The sequence below is a fragment of the Equus quagga genome, unplaced genomic scaffold (genome assembly GCF_021613505.1).
Source record: "Equus quagga isolate Etosha38 unplaced genomic scaffold, UCLA_HA_Equagga_1.0 146_RagTag, whole genome shotgun sequence".
Lineage (NCBI taxonomy): Eukaryota > Metazoa > Chordata > Mammalia > Perissodactyla > Equidae > Equus > Equus quagga.
In genome coordinates, this window is record NW_025796728.1 from 8,518,986 (window position 1) to 8,539,018 (window position 20,033).

General features: G+C 40.7%; 1 protein-coding gene across 4 annotated transcripts in view; it reads right to left on the minus strand.

The window, feature by feature from the left end:
- Positions 1–20,033, minus strand: part of LOC124232944 (LIM and calponin homology domains-containing protein 1) — a 311,710-nt gene that overhangs the window by 6,816 nt on the left and 284,861 nt on the right. For 2 of the 4 annotated variants that reach the window (XM_046649899.1, XM_046649902.1), the window contains 10 exons: positions 17,967–18,007; positions 14,015–14,095; positions 11,242–11,334; positions 10,256–10,360; positions 9,251–9,375; positions 7,545–7,666; positions 7,106–7,229; positions 5,012–5,089; positions 3,314–3,422; positions 1,064–1,166 (listed from right to left, as the gene is read on the minus strand). In XM_046649899.1, coding sequence (XP_046505855.1) covers positions 1,064–1,166; positions 3,314–3,422; positions 5,012–5,089; positions 7,106–7,229; positions 7,545–7,666; positions 9,251–9,375; positions 10,256–10,360; positions 11,242–11,334; positions 14,015–14,095; positions 17,967–18,007 — 981 coding nt within the window. Of the gene's footprint in view, positions 1–1,063; positions 1,167–3,313; positions 3,423–5,011; positions 5,090–7,105; positions 7,230–7,544; positions 7,667–9,250; positions 9,376–10,255; positions 10,361–11,241; positions 11,335–14,014; positions 14,099–17,966; positions 18,008–18,710; positions 18,786–20,033 lie in introns of all 4 variants that reach the window. The other 2 variants (XM_046649900.1, XM_046649901.1) reach the window with 2 other exon arrangements.

The window sequence follows — 20,033 nt, forward strand, 5'->3', positions numbered from 1 at the left end:
ATAAAACAAATTGATTTCAACTTTTACTCTTAAAGTCTTCAGTCTTGTAGATTTAGAAATCCATGTTAAAAAAGCTGTAAAATATTACTTCACTTACTTTGAGAAATATTTTTAATATTATAATTTTAATAGAAATATTAATACTTTATATTATTATTTGACATTCTTGAATTTCAAACTCCATATCTTCACTCCCATTTTTTCCCAAGAGTTTCTGACTGACGAATGTGCACAGAAGAGTCTGCTCTGTCTAGGTTATTCACCAGAAGGACTATACTTAGGATGGAAAGTGAGGAAGGATTCAGAGGCTAGCCACTGGCTATTTTCAGATTTTCTAAACAGCAGCTGGGCAACAGCACCCCCTGGTGTCCCCAAAACTAACACGAACCTCTATGGTAGGAGACCCAGAAACAAGACTGGAGGGCAGGCTGCTCAAGGGAGGTTTAAGGCAGCACACACTTGTTAAGCTCTGATTATATACTAAGAAATTTTGGAGCAGGGAAGCGATTCACCAAGAAGCAGAGCCCATCATTTTATCTCTCAAGGAACTTTCAATTTAGTTGGAACAAATCCATATCATGTCATGAAACTCCTGAAAGTAGGGCGTGTAAATATCGAGGAGTTGGTGCTTGAATTGATGAACAATGGAGAGCCGTTCTTCACTCTTAAACCATTCCTCAAATGGTACTGGTCTTCTAAAGATATGCCTCAGCAAGTGAATAGAGTTTCACACATCTTATATCTTCCTTCTGCCTCACCAAAATCTCTATGGTGAGTTCAGGCAATGTCTCAGACTTGGTCTACAGTTTTTATCTGCTGGTGTATTCCTGCACTTAAGGATAAAAAGAATTTGGCCACACTGTAGCAGTAGCTCCTAGTAAGAAACAAGTGGTAAACAAGGGGTTATTTCATTACAATTTCTTTTACCTAGATACTAATAAATCTTTCCCTCAGGGTGGGAGTGTCAACTGATAGGGAGAAATAACTGAATTCCTAAATTGGGTCCTACGAAAGGCATACGAATGCACTCACTCATCTTGAGGTATTTCACCCCAGTACTTACTTCTGGATCGCATGTAGCAATCATTACAGTTTAGAAGACCATTTCGAATCCTAACGTCCGTCCCACTGACTGCATCTCCAAGCTGTCCTTTACAAATTCCACACTATAGGGCAGAAAGAACAGAAGTTATAAGGTGCATAAGGAATCGTCTCTGTATAACGCTTAGTTACTGTTTACATGCATAGCACAACAATCACTTCCACGACCTCCACATTTGTTGAACATCTATGGTGTTAGATGCTGCACCAAGGGTTGACTTATAGCAACAATGTACCTTTAGCATTTTATCCTAACTCCTTGCATTTCACAGAGGACACTGGTTCGGAGAAGTTAACTGACTTGTCCAAGGTTGTGAAGTTGGGAAGTGGTGTTGAGTTGATCCCCAAAACTATGCTGTTAACCTCTCTAATACAGCATTTCTAAGTCAAGACGAAGAACCATTTTAAATAGATTAAATCCTAGTGGTTTTAAATAAACACATGGCCAAAAGATTATCAACTGAAATTTGTCTGTGAATAATCTTTAAATGCTTTCTAGCATTGTCGGCAAGTTCTACCAGATCAGAATTACTAGGAAATAGGTATTCCAACTCATATTTCCACATTAAAGGCAGTGATACCCAGGGTAACAAATCCACTGGGAATGGAACTCCTTTCAGCCAAGTCAACCTGAGTGCAGAAGGAGGCTATGGGACACACTGTCCTGGTTGTACCAGAGAAGGTGGCAGTGGTGGGCTGGTTCAGATGCCAGCCTCCTGCAAGGGAATCAGTACCCAGCTCAAGAGAACAGGGCCAGCCCAGACTCATGCTCTAAGGTCACCTGGGCAAAGGAAGACTTCATCTAAATTATGTTACAAGCTGCATCTTCATCACAAGTGTAGGGGATAAATCTAAGAAGTGATGTACCTTAAAGCATCAGGTCAGCTCCAGGAAGTGAATTATTAGAGAGAAGAAAGGCCTTGACAGCTAAGAAGGCAAGGCTCCTATCCCTTGACAATCTGCAAAGACTCTTTGCCGCCTCCATTACTTTGAGTTCTGGTAAAGTTTCTGAGAACAAACTGTCATGCTGGAACATACTGTCTTGGCATTACCATGAAATTTTAAAATTATATTCCTTGAGCCTCAAAAACCTCTTAGACAATTTAGGATATACATTATCTAGGTTAATTTTACAATGAGAATATTAATAAATTGAGTCTAATTAAGTATCCCTATTGTTTTGCCCATGATAAGTGCTGCTTTCCAAAAAACTTGTTTGATTACAGATATGATTAAATCAATAATTTCACTTGATCAGCTTACAGGTAGAGGAGTTATTTTAAGGCCATGCAAGTTTACTTTATAGTTGAGGGAGCTACCAACAAGAAACAGAACAAAAACCAAGAAGGAAAAAGAAAGTATGCTAGAGTTATGAAGAGAAAGACATGACTCTTATTCAGAGCTAGGGGGTTTAGCTTCAAAAATTGTATCTTAATTTGAAATGTGTCCATGCATGGAAGAAAAGGAAATGCTGATATAGTCCAACTTGTAAATTTTATAATAAATCGGATCTAAGTGGTTAGCTCACCTACTTATTGGCAGGAGATCGGGGACCAGAATCACGGTCCGGTCCCTGCCCTTATGGAGCGGACAGCTTTTAGAGGAGATGATAATTAAACAATTCAACAATGAGAGATAAGGACTGTGAAAGGTTCTGTAAGGACCTGCAACAAAGGCAAGTCACTTGGTCTGGGCAGCTTTTCGGAGGGAGTGATATTCAATCTGGGATTACAGACATATTCATGCAGAGACCTACGATTTTGAAACTTGCTTTAACCACCTAATTGACAGAAAATCTTCCACTGGGTCAAAGACTAAAAACCTTTGACATTAAATCACAAGAGTTTAAGAAGCAGTAAAGATGTCACATTCCAAATAAATCCATATGGCCTTAAAAGATTCAGAAGTATCATTGTCCTCCCACGGCGGCATTCCTGGCTTCCCGCTCGAGTATATGTTCTTTAGCAACAAAAACTGTTTCATAAAGACGCAGCGTACAAATTTGGTTTGGTTCTTCCAACCCAACATCTCAGAGGGATGTGTGATAGGAGAGTCTCATCCTGGAGGATGGGCTCCATGCACACCTCGACACAACCTAGAGGGGAGAGGCCTCAGAAGCAAAGGCCGTCGGGATTTCCAGGACATATTTCCCAGAACCTTGCCAAAAGACATCCTGAAATTGTACTTAGAGAGAAGAGTGATGAATACATACCCTAAAGCACTGGATGTGAAAATAGAGATTGAGGGTCTCGATGATCATTGCAGCTCCTTTCCCCAAAGGAAGCCCACAGGAAGAGCACAGTTTCTTCCCACTTATGGACCTAGGCGTCAATATATATACATATGAATAGAATGTTCCTTTTAGAATAGTTTGTCAAACGCACAAACATACAGCCTCATGCAAAAAATGAAAACATGAATTTTTAAAATGTTTATATATCATGAATGAAATGATAATCACTGAACTGACAATGAGCAGGAAATAAAACATTATATAGAAGTTGCAACAACTGCTAAATACAATAGGCCTCCATTGTAGTAAGGAATTTGGTGTGTGTATGTGCGTATGTTTTAGTTATTTGTCACAAGAAGTTTGTGTTGTAATCTATTCAACCACAGTGATCAAATGTCTTGAAATAATTAAATGTATTTACCATATATTTTCATAAGTCCTAAAAGATAGTCAAATTTAGCTTTCCTAAGGTTTCAATGTTGCTTTGAAATTTTCTATAATTGGTAATCTGCCCACTAGGTAGGGCATTTTTATTTACTTATTAAGAAAGAATTTTTTTTGTTTAAAAATAGAGAGGCAACTGTGATACAGCCCAACAGGTCCCAGGCAGATGTGCGGCCCAACCCCTGCTCTGTCACCAAGGTCTGCTGCGATCTGGTGTAAAGAACTCACTTTGGGTTTCCCTTTCACCTTTAAAATGAGAGGATTGGATTAGATTCTCTCTACTACCTCTTGCAGTGTAAACACTCTGTGACTATGATCTGGGCACACCCCATCCTCTCTGAGTTGTAAGCCCACTGACGGCTGTGTCTGCCCCATCTCTGTACCCATGCAGCCCGTAGTACAGTGTCCACCAATGGACTAGAACCAAACCCAGCAGACTGACAGCAGGTGACAGAATTTGATGGCTGTCCTCCAAGGCAGCTTTCCCACAACTAAGATCAGACTGCAGTGACGCCTATAGTCTGGAAAGCTTTTGGATTACACAAGACATTTTAAAATATGCAACATCACTCAGAAGCCAGTAGGGTACAGAGGGACAGCAGAAACAGAAAGGAAGATAAGAGATAAGCAGAAGAGTCACCCTGAGCAAACCCTATTTATTAGGATTTCCCTCTCATCCAGTAGTTAAATGGAATTTCTAAATCAAAGAAAACCTCTGAGTACTCAGTAATTTGTATGTCCAGTGAATAGGAACTCGGGCAGCTTTTAAGAATATCATGGGGCCCAATTAACATTGAGAAGCAATCATTAGAGTGCTTGAGTAGGATAAAAGAGAAGGATGAAGTTTCATTTCTTAGCCCCTGCCTGGGTCTCTGTAAGAGCCATCAGCGGATCTTGCCTGCAAGGAGTGGGTCGTCTTGCAGCGAAAGGCGCCGACTTGGGAGCCCAGCAATTGTCTGGTGGATTTTATTATTAGATTGCAGGTTCCACACAATGTAATTAAAGCCTGATGGCCACAGCCACGCCAACATCACACACTTGGCTTTTTCTATCGTGGGCTGCAGGCGGGTGGGGACTGGGTTCCTTCCTCCTGCCTATGTACATGTGTTGGAAAAGATGTGGAAGGGCAAATCCCTCAAAATCATTTGGCAAGCACTGATTTGATTGAAATTATGCTTGGCAGGCTCTAGTCAAAACAAAGCAGCCTCAGAAAGGCTGGATAACCTCTTGTACCTGGTTGGTGACTGGCCAGGAGGGGTGTGAGAACAGGGGGACAAGTGGCCCGCCTGGAGGTTCTCTCGAGGGCTTTTCCTGTAATACGGTAGAGGAGCCAAAAATTATGACAGGTAAAGAGAAGGCCGATCCCACAAGAAAAGACATTTTAAATAAGAAAAAAAACTTCCTTGACAACCAAATAAAAGGCCACAGAGTGCCCTAGTGTAATTTTTTATAAAGGACAAAAAACAGTAATTCCATGTAGCAAAGATCATACATGCATTGGCTGCATAATGTCAAAACCAGGCTGGCATTGTTGAACAGAAAAGACAGAATATTTTTCTAATCTCTATTTCTGTCACGGTCTTTGCTTAGTTAAAACTGCATTTGGAGTTGGATATAAAAATTATGGACTGGATGGGAGGAGAGAGATGAGTAGGGACATGGGGAAAAGCTCTTAAAGAGCCCAGAAATAAAGGGCAGAGCTTAAAGTTGGTATTTTTCAGTGAGGTGGCTTCCACCCCTATCAATAAATTCATCGTGGGAACATGTGATTAGGTGTGATGTTCAAAACATTTAATAACCACTGTGTCATGGCATTTCCAAAGCAGAATGGTCCCCAGTCAGAAGCTACCAGAATGGTTTTACAGGTGCTGTCGGTTGCACATGAGCCCTGCCTGTGATTAAGCTGTCAGTTGTTGGCTCTGGCTTATACAAGTTAATTTCATTTGTACAGAAAGGGATAGAACACAGAAAAAAACAAGGAAAAGAGAAACGCCAACATAGAAGTGAACAGAGCATGAGTCCATCTGTCTTCCAGCTGCTTTTAAAATAACTCCCTGAGCCGCCTGCCCATCCGAACCTCCCTTCTCAGGCAGAGCTTGTCTTCTCCACAATAGCACGTTTTCATGTGATACCCTAAAGTATCAGTACCATGGCCTTAAAAAAAAGAGGTTGAATCACACTGCAATAATCAATAATAATGATTACTTCTCTGTGATTTTAGCTTCTGTTGATTCTGAGTGTCATCTAGACATACAGAAACAAAATTGGATAGATGTAAGAGAAAAGGGGTTCAAACACTGTTTTGAGAAAAAACATAACAAGAAAAATAAGTAGAAAGATGAACTTATAAAACAAGTTATCATCATCATCATCACCATCATCGTCATTATCACCACCATCACCTGCACTATATAGTACTTATTATTTGCCAGGCATAAAAGCCTGTGAGGTAGTACTACTATTACTCCCATTTGATACATGAGGAAACTAAAGCAGAGAAAGATTAAGTATCCTGCTCAAAGTTCTATGCGGCAGAGTCAAAATTTGAATCCAGGTGGTCTGGTTCCAAGTAGAATCATTGGTTAAAATATAGTGAATGTTATATTTTTAAAACTGATTACGAGGGATCTCTGGCTCAAATACGATGTTATCATGGAACTGTGGGTTCATTTTGAATTCCTCTACTACTTAACCAGTCAAGTACTTTGGATAAGTTATTTAATTTCCCTGAGCCTCAATTTCCTCGCCTGTAAAAAGGGAACAATAACCCAATAAAGTTACTGGGAGAGCTAAGCGAGTTAATGTATGAAAAGAAGAGGAGAGATATGTAAACTCTTCAGTGCAGTGCCTATTATACTGAAATACTTCAAAAATGATAGAAACTATTATTATTGTAAAAAAATATATTTCTTACAAAATTAGAATATAGCCTGGGGTAGCTATGTTAAGGGAGAGAATGATAATGGGAGAAACATATTTTTTTTCCTTGAAAAAACATTTGTCAATAGGCTCTGAGACAACTTAACTCACTTAAATAAACTGCTAGTACAATAGACCTGCAAATTCTCTCCAATTTTTAGATTTGTGGGTAAAAACATTATTACGCCTTTTTCAAATTGATAAATTCAGAGTAAATATTTACTTGCTGGGAAGATTGTCCAATCTTCCATAAGTATTTGCTACCTTGTCAATGAAGTCCAATGGAGTGAAAGCACAAAAATGCTGCTAACATCTTGCCAACTCACACTTTCTCATTTTTCTCCCTTCTTAGTCACTAAATTAAAAAAAAAAAAAAGAATTCCACATCCATCTCATTTGGCTACTCACTTCCGCCTTTCACTTGGAGACTCAATCTGATGGTTAATGCTTTTATCCAATGGGAGAGTTTTTGGCTTCACATCTTCTAGAATGTGCATCGGTGGGTTTGATACCGGCTGATTCTGGGATGGATCTGAGGCCAAGGAAAGAACATAAACTTAGTGCTCAGTAACGTGACCCTACTGCTTAGAAGTCACCTTTCTTTAAAGTGCTGATGCCTGCTGACGTCTCACAGGGATTTCCTGAAGACTCTGGGCACATAGTAGTGGAGTTGGGTCACTGAACTGTTCAGCATAAGCTACTAGTTGGCATAAACCCAGTTTACTCATTGTTCTGTTCAGCACAAGCTAGAAAAGAAGCTTGCAGCTAGCAGAGGTCATATCTGTCCAGACGATGTGTGGGGTCTTCTAATAATTTAAACATTGGGGTTGGTCTTCTCCATTCTTACCCTGAGCTAGCTGTGGGTTCACCCCACAGGGTGGGGCCCCAGCTTCTGCATCCCACTGATCACCCTGATGGATTCCTTTTGATCCGGGGTTCTCAGAATGAGTCAAGGCCCCTTGAGTTAGGCTGTTAAAATAAACAAATATATTTCAGAACAGAGATAAAAGCAACTGAACTAAACTGATTGATCTTATCCCTCAGGGCATGGAAGCACCAATTACAATATGAAAAAAGAAACGGGGCTAACTAAATGTTTATTTATTCTTTTTGTCTTAAACTAGATTTAAAATGGATTTAAAATACTGTAAAATGCTACACATTTTCATTATCCATCAATTTAACAAGCTTGAGAAACTATCATTTCCCTTGTTTTCCCCATCTCCCTGCCCACAAAGCTCTTCATTCTAATAATTTCAAGGGCTGCCAGAGCCAACTGGAATCTCCCAGATTTTCAGAGGAGAGGACTTGTAGAAATCATTTGGGCCACACGGGACTTTGGCAGCCTGTGGTAATTCACTGGCTTTTCAGTAGCTTCTGTGTGCAAAGAAAGGAGAGATGGAGATCATAAATCGTCTCTGATGACAACAGGCCCTGTCTGGAGAACTAGCAAAAATTCACACAAAATTTTACCAGCATTATTCAAATACTCCTGACTAGTGGCTTTCATTTCATAAAACTGGAAAGTCCCTTTAAACAGTGTTAATTGGAAACAGATGTCCTATTCCAAGGGCTTTGCAGAATCTGGACCTGGGCCCTGAGCTTCAATAGCCTACAATTTACCCAGTCTTTTAGCTGATGAGCAGAGGAGAATTCTAGAGCAAATCCCATAGAAAAGCTCAGCTCCCAGATAACCTTTCAAATTGGCCAGTCTTTGAAAATGACACTTAGATAGCCTTTTGTGTCTTTGGGTCCCTCTGAGGATGGCATGTGTGTGTGTGCGCCCACATGCATGCGTGCGCACAGCCTAGTACAGCATGCACGCTTATCAATACCTATCCATATCTCAGAGTCATAAAGAACTTGCTCATGGCAGAGCACTGCTAGCCTCCTAGGTTTCTGCCGGTCCCTTCTAGGTTAGGTGTGGGGTGGCATAAATAAACCCACCACACCCCATAGCTACAACCAGATTCTGCTCCTGTCTGAGCCAGCTCTGAATGCTGCAGGGATTTCTGGGTGCACTGTTCTGATCTCCCTCGGAACATACTGGGACCCATGGGTGAGGTGATTACCCACAATCAATTTGTTGGTTATCTTTTATATTATCACCCACAGTAAATGTGGCTTCTCACAGCTCAGAGGATACTAATGACAAAGCTCAGGTCCACAGGAAAACCACAGTGGGTGGGACCTCATTTCAACCTCTATCCCTCCAGCTACATTAACCATTTCAGGTTTGGTGCTTTGAATTGACAACATGCTCCTGTGATAATCTATACTGTCTCCTCTTACTTAAAAAAAAAAGTTTCACCTTTTCTTTATTTAAAAATAAGTCTATTTAAAGGCTTAAAAATAAGGCTATTTATATTCAATAGCATAAGGACACGGACTTCCAGAGCTATTAGAATGTGTTCGAGCAGTATGTAACATATTACTGGAATGATCGTTTCAAAGCTGAATATGATTTGCATTAGCAATAGGTATTCTTCCTCAGAGTGAACGGGCAGAGCCCAGCTTTGCGAATTTTGACAGGCAGCCTGGTATGCTTCATACCTGCCCTTTTCCTCCACTGGATCACCTTCTCTAGTCTTAAGCAATAAATCATTGCTGTCCTCCTGGAATGGTTTCTTCTGTCTTGTCTCTTCTTCCTCTCGACAGTTTTCCAAGTCCATCTTATTCTAATAGAGAAAACAAGGATAATCTTAAATATACATTTTAAACACACTGGACAACACTTATCTCTGGCCATGGGATATTTGAAGCATTTTTCAATCGCAAAGCCTAGAATTTAAAGGATGGTCATCCAAATTAATAGCAACTGATTTCCAATTATTGGAATAAACATGTTATCTAGATCTCTCTCAAAAGCTATCATAAAAAGGATTTGGTTAGAAAACCCACTTTTCAAAATAAAACAAAGTCATAGGACTGCTCATTTCAGGGCAAATGGCTGTCTAGTGTCTAGTGTTTATGCAGACTATGGACTACCCAGGTCTTGGTAGGATTTCTGCCCAGTACCTCCATGACCTTAATTGGAATACAGAGGTAGACCAGCCTTTCTGGGTTCTATCTGGCCCTCAAAGACACATGTAAATTTCATGTGGCATTTTAAGAGCTGTTTAGAAACAATTTTTGTGGAGGCTAGTGGAGAGCAGACTGTTGGCATCCTGCTGCTACCATCCAGAGCAAAGGAATGTTTGGTTTGGCAGAGAGGAATAGATGTCTGTTGAATGAATGAATGATGGGCAGTAAGAAGGACACTCCTGCATATGGCTCCATTAATTGAGATTTTGTCAGCCAGTACAGAAAGACATTGGTTGCCAGCCTGTGGGGGCAGATCTGGCCTGAGTAATGACTTTACTGCTCCTCAGAAAATGACTCTAGGGTTTGGTCATGGTAGTGACAGTACCATGGGGTACAATGGGCACATAGGAGCCGACGTGATTCTAAGGAAATAGCCAGTCCTGGATTTAAACTGGTGGAAAACTTGGCCTTGTGGTTTTGTACTTCTATTTAGGTTTATTTATTTCACAAATTGCTTTTAATCTATGGTCTTACCACTGTCCCACTGGCTTCAGTCATGGAGGAGGATGTAGACAACTGGTCTGCAGAATTTGAAGAAATAGTAAATGGAACCACAGTGTCTTCAATTATCTTGCGCTCCTAATGGGAAGGACAGAAATTAATGAAAGGGAAAAAAAGGAAAAATCCTATCTATTCAAGAAAAAAATTTCATTAAGGAACTTTAGAAAAAAACCCATCAGAATTATGTACAAACATGCAGAGCATTAAAAAAAAAGTCTTATTTTCTGAAAGCATGTAATCAGATAACACTCTCTATGGGCAATGATTTAGAAATTAGCATTCTATTTAGAAAAACAAAGTCTTTGCAAATTAATTAGTTAGTGTGATTCAAGAAGCCTAATTAGAAATGCTATTAGGGATCAGATTACACACAAAAATTGTTGTTGAAGATAAAATTGACAAAAATTTTAATCATAAACAAATTTTAGGAAACACATAAAATGTAGCTCCCTTCAAATTCTCTAATGTGGTCTCACTTTTTCATCTAAAAAAAAGAGACAAAACAAAGTTCTCTGCCTTTCCAAATCTTTTTAGGACTATATAGTGAATGCAGTGGTAAGAATTCACTTAGCCTCGATATCAAAATTATACTCATAAAATTAATTCACTACTATTACAAATGCTTGCCTCAAACAAACACACAAATAAATTGATACTTTCATCTCTCTCAGATAAATCAAGAAAAATCAAGAATGTGACTTGGACTAAAGAACAGATACGATTATATTGTCTCCCTTCACCATGACTCTGCACACCCGAACCACAAACTAAATTTGGGGGAATTGTGGTCTTTTGGAGCCTGTAGGATGTGACTCTTTTAAAGAGGTTGATGGGCTTCGCTGTGAGTAAAAAGAATCAGACACAGCCACATGCGTGCACACAGCACAGACACAAAAACCGTTGATAGAGTTTGAGGAATTAGGACTACGAGATCAAACGCCTTCTTAGGAATTTCCTACCTCCTCATAGTATCTGCGTTCTTCCTCTTCCACCTCCTTTTGGGCCTTTTCCCATTCTTCTTTCAGCTTGTCCTGCTCCTTCTGGTATCTCTCCTGTTATGGAATTCCCATAGATTGTTCTGAACTGATCATTGCATACATTGTTAGGACTTTTCTCCCCTCTACACCACCACGTATAACATGTTGCAAGACTATGTTCTTGTAACATTCTGAATCTAACTGATTCATGCAACAAAAGGGGAAGACTATTTTGTGTTATCAAATGTGTTAGGAACATAAAAAATCCAATGGATAGCAATGTTTTTGGCTGTTGGTGTTTGATTTGCTTACGGAAAGAGAAAAGATGGAAAAATGGAAAGATTCTAAAATCTTCCTTAACTTGGATTTTGTCCTAGGATGTAGGCTAAACCGATAGTTTCCTTTTACTGGATCCTTCAGTGAGTTTTACTGTTCCACTAATAAAAATACATTGCCACTGGTAGAGTTCAATAAAAGATTAAAAAAAAAAATACCCTTATAGGTTTACGAGATAGACAATGCAGAAGGGTCCAAAGTGGACAAGATGATAATTAGCTGAGTAGCTGAATTACTCTTTCTTGTAGCCATTCTACCAAAACGGAATCTTCCTAGCATTAAAAGCTTCTCTTAATTCAGAAGTTACTTAAACAGGCCATTAGAAGGCTTCAATATTAGAAGTGCCATTCTTGTTTTCAGAAACAATACAACACTAGTCACCACTTCTGGGAAAAAAATAAAATACTCTGAATAAGGATGGCTTGAAAAATGTGACTGGAGTCCCTGAGAGCTGACGAGAAAAAAATAAATGGAGATTAACATTAATGCTTAAAATGAGAACTGACACCCGTGGATGCCTTGGGAATGGCATCCCTGTCATGACAGACAAAGGAATCACTGAGGTGCACTACACACAGTCAAATGTTTTAGGCTGATTATTGTCAATCCTCTCCCTGAGGCTAAAACAAGTCTGTGCTTCTATCTTCCTGGGGAAGGCACTGAGAATTCCTCCAGGTATTGCCTGTTATGTCATTACCTCAGGAGCAAAAGGACTTTATTGGAATTGTCTGGAGTCTGATGTTCTTATTAACGCTCTGGCAAAACCACTGTTGGTCAACCCATGGCTTTTAACTCCAGGTAAAAATTTGTTACCAAAACCTAATATTGTAAAGTTTTAGAGAGGGACTTCAGGGGCTTTTCAGAATAGAGGAAACACACCCAAAACTTCACAAAAGCTGAAAAACTTTTTTGGCTTATTGGTTCTAGGAGCTCACCACTTGCTCCCTCACCAAGAGGATGAACTGACGATGCAGGGAGTGAAAGATGTGGTACGTCTGTAGCACACACACACTTACACACACAACTTTCTTTCCCCCACAAACACCTTGCCCCAAAGCCCACAACCCATGATGCCACACTGGGTAACAATTTGGTGGGACAGGAACAATACATATGCCTGTTATCTGTAACCATGGCCACCCTGCAGAGTGTAACAGACAGAGCAACACAATGGGCAGCACACTCGCCTGTCTGCCTTACTCTGTGGAATTTTTGACTGTTGGCTGTTCACCATTTAGCTGAAGAATGGGCACCTGATTTCCAGGAGAATAGCAGATGGCCAGGGCTGGTCTGGGGTCTCCCAATGGACCTAAGGGTCCCCAAAGCTTCCAGATTCAGGGACTTTGCTGAATCTGGTTCTAACTAACATTTTGGTATTGAAGATTTACCCCTCTGTAATTGTGAAAAGTGTCAGGATTAACTGGCAGACCTGTAGCCACACTACAACTGACTAACTTCCCAAACTGCCCCTTTGCTCTCTGCTCCTAGCCAAAAGGATTAGAACAAAAAGATAAGAAAAAAGTAAGTAAAATAAACTCACATTAAGCATTGCTTTCTACATAACAGCAGAAAATCATCATCAAGATTAATGAGGTTTAACATTCTTTTCCTTTACAATTTTTAAAAAATATAAAATCAGTACTATTGGGAATATAGTGGAAAGAACATGAGTTTTAAAGTCATCCAGACTTGGACCTGAAACCAAGTTTAACACTTGTTTAACTGTTTGACCTTGGGCAATTAATTTAACTTCTTTGAGCCTTAGTTTTTTCAATTGCAAACTGGAGCTAATAACACATACTTTAAAGAATTGTACAAGGATTAAATTAGATAAAATATGTCAAGCACCAACCACAGTCCTGGCACATCCCCAGGGTCCAGCATAGGTTAGTTTCTAAAGTTACTAGGTTACATTTTGAAGTCCTGTTACTCCACAAAACTGGCATGAAACAAGTGGGAGCATGATACAAGTGCTCCCAGGATTTTTCTAGACTTGAAAATTAGCAGCTTTTACTCAAAGATGGAGCAAACATTTCTACTTAAGGAACTAGACCCGGGTCAAATTTTATTCCCCATGTTTGCTATCCAATAGCTTTTTGATAAGTCATTCCCACTGCTACTTGGACTGGAATTTGTTTGGCAACTAAGGAGGTGATGAATGGCTGGATTGGCTCTTAATCAATACTTGGATTTTTTTTTTTTAATGAAATGCATTGTGTTCATCAGTGTAACTCCTGGCAGGAGGAATTAGACACAGGCATTCTGTCACATGGACACAAAACGAACTGACTTAGACTCATTGACTTCTGAGAAGAATCAGATTCTATGTATTTCCTGTGCTAAAAATCTATTTAACAAACTAACAGAAATTAAGAGCATCATCTAAAAGAAAAAAAAAAAAGCAGCAAACCAGTCCTACCTGGAGCAAACGTTCCTGCTCCTGTTGCCATTTTTCCTGTCGCCTGCGCTCCTCTTCTGGGTCCCATGCCCAGAACTTAAACTGCTTAGGAAATAAAAGCATGATCAGAATTAAGCCATGTCCTCAAGGCCAGGCCAGGAGAAGGGAAACAATTAGCTGATGGCCTGGCACCTGGATGGACACGCAGAAGCAGAAGACTTCACATATCTAAAGGTCCTCTTTGTTGGCAGAAACCACTTTTCAACCTTAGTTCCTCTTTGGTTTACTTCCAAGATGCTGGTATGATTCTGTGAACCTTCTTGGAGCTAATGAAAACATGAAGTGATTTCCCATGACCATGGGAAGGCTTTTCCTTCACTTCTCTTGGAAGTGATTTCTTAAATGCAGTCATGCTCCCGAGCATAAGATATTCATTCTACATACCGATCCTTAGTCCAGACAAGTGGGTCTGATTATTTGAGCAGAACTGCGTTTTATAAGAAGTGGGGTGTGCCACGCCATAAAATTAGTCTTTTGTACTGTTATTGCTGTTCTATACCAGCTGGCCCTAAAGTAGGTTTAACTCACCAATGCCCACAAGGATCACCTGAGGGCCAGGCAAGGGGAAGCCCCCGCCCTGGGGCCTGCCTAACAAACACTCAAACCCAAAGACTTCTGTCTTTTAAAAAAGGTTTCTGTGAGTTTGGAACCAAGTGAGTGAGTGAGGATAATGGGAGAAGGCTGCATGAACTAAAGCAGGTGCCCAGGCCACACAATATGAGATTGAGAGGGTGAAGGGTGGGGGAATCACAGCCTGTCCCTGGAAACCAGCAAAAGAGGGGCTGCTGTGTTTAAAGTTGGCCTCCCCTGTCACCAGCGCAGGAGCCGAGGCAGACCAGGTTCCCCATAACTGCGCTCCCTCCCTTCCCTCTGTGCTGATGGGTAGTTTTGGGAGGCACTTAGAACTGCCTGGGAATCTTGAGAGAAAAAGTGAGGAGAAGGTGGAGGAGTTAGGGAGGTGAGGGAGAGTCTAGAGTGGGGTGAGGAGCAGGCAGCATCTACCTACCCTGGCTGCCTGGGAAGCTGGACAGGGTCAGTCCTGTCCAAGGTTTAGATGGGTCTAGTTATTGCCCAAGAGACCTGGGCCAGCCCACCTTTTGCCCTGCCCTGCCCCTACCAGATCCACGCTCCCACTCAGGTGCATGGCTGGGCTGGCCCAGGGGTATCTCCAGGCTGAGAATGTAGGCCAGGCCATGGGTGTTGCTTGATTTATAACATTATAATTATCTATAACTTTAATGTGTTTAGACATATGAAACATGGGCCTAAAATTGGTACACTTGCTGTGGTTCCTGCAAATCGTTCGGATGGCTAAGATGCCCACAGCAACTCAAAAAAAGGTGGGTAAATAGGGGGTAGGGAAATGTACTTCTAAAATGCCACTCTTGGATTCACACTGAATATCAGCCTACTAAAGGCTCTGACAGGTCATACAGGGAAAAAACTACTCAATGGTATATGATCCAAAGGTTCCCAAATTCCCTTGGATGACCAGAAAATGTTATCTAAATGTCGATCCCAGATGGGAAATTCTATTGCATTCATGTTGGAGGTTGTTTCCACCCAGCATTTTCCTGAGACTTACAAGCAAGACTTACAAGTTTAAATGTTCAGTACCTCTCTCAGGAGCATGGCCCTTCTTTGTCTTTTGAGGAAAAAGTTTGTGGTTATGTGAATAAAGCCATAGGGAGCCCAATGGGGAAAGTCCACTAGTAGGAAAACAAGAGCTACAACTAGGAATTACTTAATTTTCAGATTTCACTAGGTAGTAATTGCAAGAATAAGTTGAGAAGGGGGAAGCAGATAGGAGGAGGAAGTGTGGGGTAGGGAGATTGAGCACAGAAGAAAATACGGAATATTTGTTAAAACGGCAAGAAAGAAAAACAATGAGCATTTTCAGAGGAAGATAAAGAGGAAGATACCAGTGGGATAAACAAGAGGGAAAGAAAAGGAACTGAGCTCCTTTCTTTGGTGACTATTTGCTGAGCACTCACTGTGGGCCAAGTGGGGACACCAGCTGGCCAAGAGTCCCAGCCTTGTGGAGCTTACAACTGAGTGTGTGTGTTAGGGGGTGCGTGGGGGAGTGACCTATTTATAAATGATCACCAGATGACAGGAAAATAACTATCATAAAAGAGATATAAAAGGTGCTAGAGAGTCAGAATGGAGAACATTTAGCCCACTTGTTCTACAATTTATCTGTTTAAGATCTGTATCTTCTTCTGGCCTAGGGATTCCTCAGTGGCAGGCAGGGCCCCTTATCCCCCTTAGTAACCCAAGACCTTGGAATTTCAGGCCTTCAATCAATGTTTGTGGAATAAATGAATGGAATCACTTCATGCTGGCTAATGCATCTCCTTCTTCTCTCCCTTCCACAGACCCTGACCCTAGAGCTTCAGCTCACTCCAAGTCTGACCAAGAAAGGCCTGAGGCTACGGACGTCAGCACAATCAAATGCTTACTTCCTCTTCAAGCTTCTCTCATTTTCAATTTTTTTTTTGCTTTTCTATTCTATGAAGAGCTATTTATCATTAAAAGGACATCAAATTTGGGTAACTGTTTTCAGAGGATTCACTTATATAGGTCAGTCATCTGTCTCTTTCTTGTTCTATTCTCATAAGCCCGAAATAAGAATGTACCTCTTTAGAATGCCCTTTCTTTCCACCCTTGCCTGGGTGGGGGGACAAGAACAATTTGACAATGTTGTTCTATGTAATTTAAAATGGAAATCTTCGGATCTGTGCCATGAATGCAAGCTTTGGGGTCCTTCTGCATGTTCCCATCTTCCATGGGTGAACTCAGCTTCCCAGGAAACTCAGGATTCCCAGCGTTGGCTCAAGACCAAGCCTCCACAAATGGTCACTAGTTCTGGAATGTGGCTGGAGATACTGAGGGTGATGTGACAAGCAATGGGTCCCTTCTCCTCTCTGCACAGGCACTTAGAATTCCCAAAGTGAGACAATTTACCTACAGATAAGAATTGGTATTGGCTGTGGTGGGCCTCTTGGATTAGGCTCTGGGGAGGATTTGTTTGTGTCCCAGGCACTGTGCTAGAGGCTTCCATATAATTATTTCAATTAAGGCTCACAACACCCTGAAAGGAAGGTATGATCATCTCATTGTACAATCAAGGAAGACAAGGTTCAGAGAAGTCATGTAACACCTTCAGGGTCATATGGTTAGTAAATCTGGAATCAAAGGTGCATCAGTGATCATGTGGCTGCACCCGGGGGGCTCAGGGGAAATGCTACAGTTGATTGTGTCACAGAGGAAGTCTCCAAATCTGATGAGAATTTCAGAGGGTGAACAAGGCGACAGGCCCAGCATTGGAAACACCCAGTTCAGAGAAGACTCAGGTCTGTAGAGAGAGTTCAGATATAATTCAACAGCAAGGAATTTCCATGGTGTCATGTGTCTTGATATTTTAATTAGAAAACTGTTAAAAAATTTCATTGATATACAGTTCATATTGCTCAAGATACTGATTGCGAGAAGGTGTGCAACAAAGACAGCTTGGGTCTCTCAGAGAGAGTCCAGGCTGGGTCCTGCCTGCCAACGGTACACTATGTTGAAGTGTTACCCTCATTTAAAAAAGTGATTCTGAAAGCCTACAGAGGTTGTGTATCTTAATAGTAACTCCTATTGTCACATTCATTTTCACCGCCTGTTTTCGATTTTATTTCCCTGACTCACTTATCATTTTGTTTCCAGGCACGATAACAACCCCGCACAATGACGATCCGCGTCTGTCTGCATATTCACCTGAGAGCATCATACACAACTTTCAATTGTTCTTTTACAATCAATTGTTTGAAGCCCATTTTTGGTTGACTCTTCTTTAAGCAAATCAAATACCTTACAAATTAAAATTACGCTAAATGCCTGATCTTATTCCTTAAAATGAGTTACTTACAGGTGTAGTTACAGGGGACTTTTCACTGCCTGGAGAATCCACTGCACAGAAAGAAAGGGAAAAAAGATCACAATGTGAGTGGTTTCTAATTGTCTTTCTTTTTGATCTTCTCAGTGGGGTGTGGTTCCTATGTCAGTTTCAGACCAAGTTTTTTATTTTTGTAAGCCAAGAGCATTAGAAAATCACAAAAAAGCAGATCCCTGAAGCAGTTTGTACCCACCACCAAAAGAAGTTATGACCAATGTAATATGATTGACCACATCAATTAGCACCAGGTACAAGACTCTAGGAGGCAAAAACTATTCTTATTAGTGCTGGTTTTTAATGCACCTTGCATTCTGGCTTGGTTGATCAGTTCCCTCACTGTCTGACATGAGAAGTCTCATACAGAGAGAGGCCAGATGTCATCCAGGAAGTAAACAGAGTGACACAGTTAACAAGAGAACCATTACCAGTCCCCAGTAAATGCTTCTAAACTTTGTTTTTTTAAAAAAAGAGGACAATAAAGAAAGAAATATTATTATTTCTTTGGATTCTTAAAATCAAAGTAAAATTCTGTGGATTTCCTCCCCCCTTTAGTATAACTGGTACTGATATCAAAGAACTAGCTCTTTGCTAACTGTGTGCCAGAAACAAGCATTTCTTTTTTCTGAAATCAGAAATGAAGAAAAATACCAGACATCATTGGTTGCACGCAACATGGATTTTTGCACAAAAGAAACAGCTACCCAGTGTGCGTTTTACCTGACTGGGAGAAAAACTGGGAACGTCGCCAAGAGTTCTGAACTCTAAGCGGAACGCTGGCAGTGCCAGGCGACTCTAGATCAGACGGCAGAACAGAACAAACAGAAAACCATGAACACGGGGGTGAGAATTGAATAGACCCATGCTCCCGAGTACCAAAGGAGGTTTGGCTGTGGTCAATATAGGACTTGAAAGTGACAGACTCTCAAGTACAGATTATCTCATAAAATGCATACAAAACCTGAAGACATGGGCAAAAGTCAATAGTAACGGGACAGTGTATGCTATTGTTTGTTGGTTTTAGGTGAAATTTTATAGGGTCATTCTCAATGGTGATATTGTTAAAAGTGTTAAATCTCTTGGGCCGGCCCCGTGGCCAAGTGGTTAAGTTCTAGTGCTCCACTTGGGCGGCCCAGGGTTTTGCCGGTTCAGATCCTGGGCGTGGACATGGCACCGCTCCTCAGGCCATGCTGAGGCAGCGTCCCACATGCCAACAACTAGAAGGACCTACAACTAAAATATACAACAATGCACTGGGGGGATTTGAGAAGAAAAAGCAGAAAAAAAAAGATTGGTAACAGTTGTTAGCTCAGGTACCAATCTTTAAAAAAAAAGTTAAATCTCAAAATGATAGGATGATATGCTATGCAAGAGCAAAATGCACAGTTTACATTGCTTTTGGGGAATAATGGAAAAGTATAAAAGCAGAGATGAGTTCAATTATTTTTTATGTACCTTACAAAGCTTATTATGGAAGTCTGTGGCAGAAGTTATACATGTGTGTAACAAAACAATGTACATATGTCTTTCTGCAATGTGATGGCTTCAGGCAGACACAGCAGCTCATCGCAAGCATCTGCATCCTTCAGCGATGTGCTGCACTGGTCCGCCATCATTTTCAGTGCGAGTAAAGACATCAGTTTTAAAATGTGCACACGTTTTCCTCAAACACCAATTTGAGATATCTTTCTACTGTTGGGAGACAGTTGAGAGAAGGAAATTTCTCACATCTAAATGTATTTTCCGAATGTCTTCAGAGTATTTCAAGACTATTTATGCACATATGTGTGTTTAAGGGAAACCTATGGAACATCAATAGGGCCCACCGGCAGATCTTCAGTAGCCTGTATAATCAGTCTATAAATTGATGACTTTATGGAAATGGCGGAGATATCGCTTTCGAGGGAGAGAGAATTAGGTATGGCTCCAGGATTCCTGATCTTAACCCTATAGCTTCTTTGGACTTGATATGTGACCTCAGACTAGTCACTTAAATGTGCACTGACTTTTTACATCTGGGCTAAGTCCTATACCTGCCCCCTC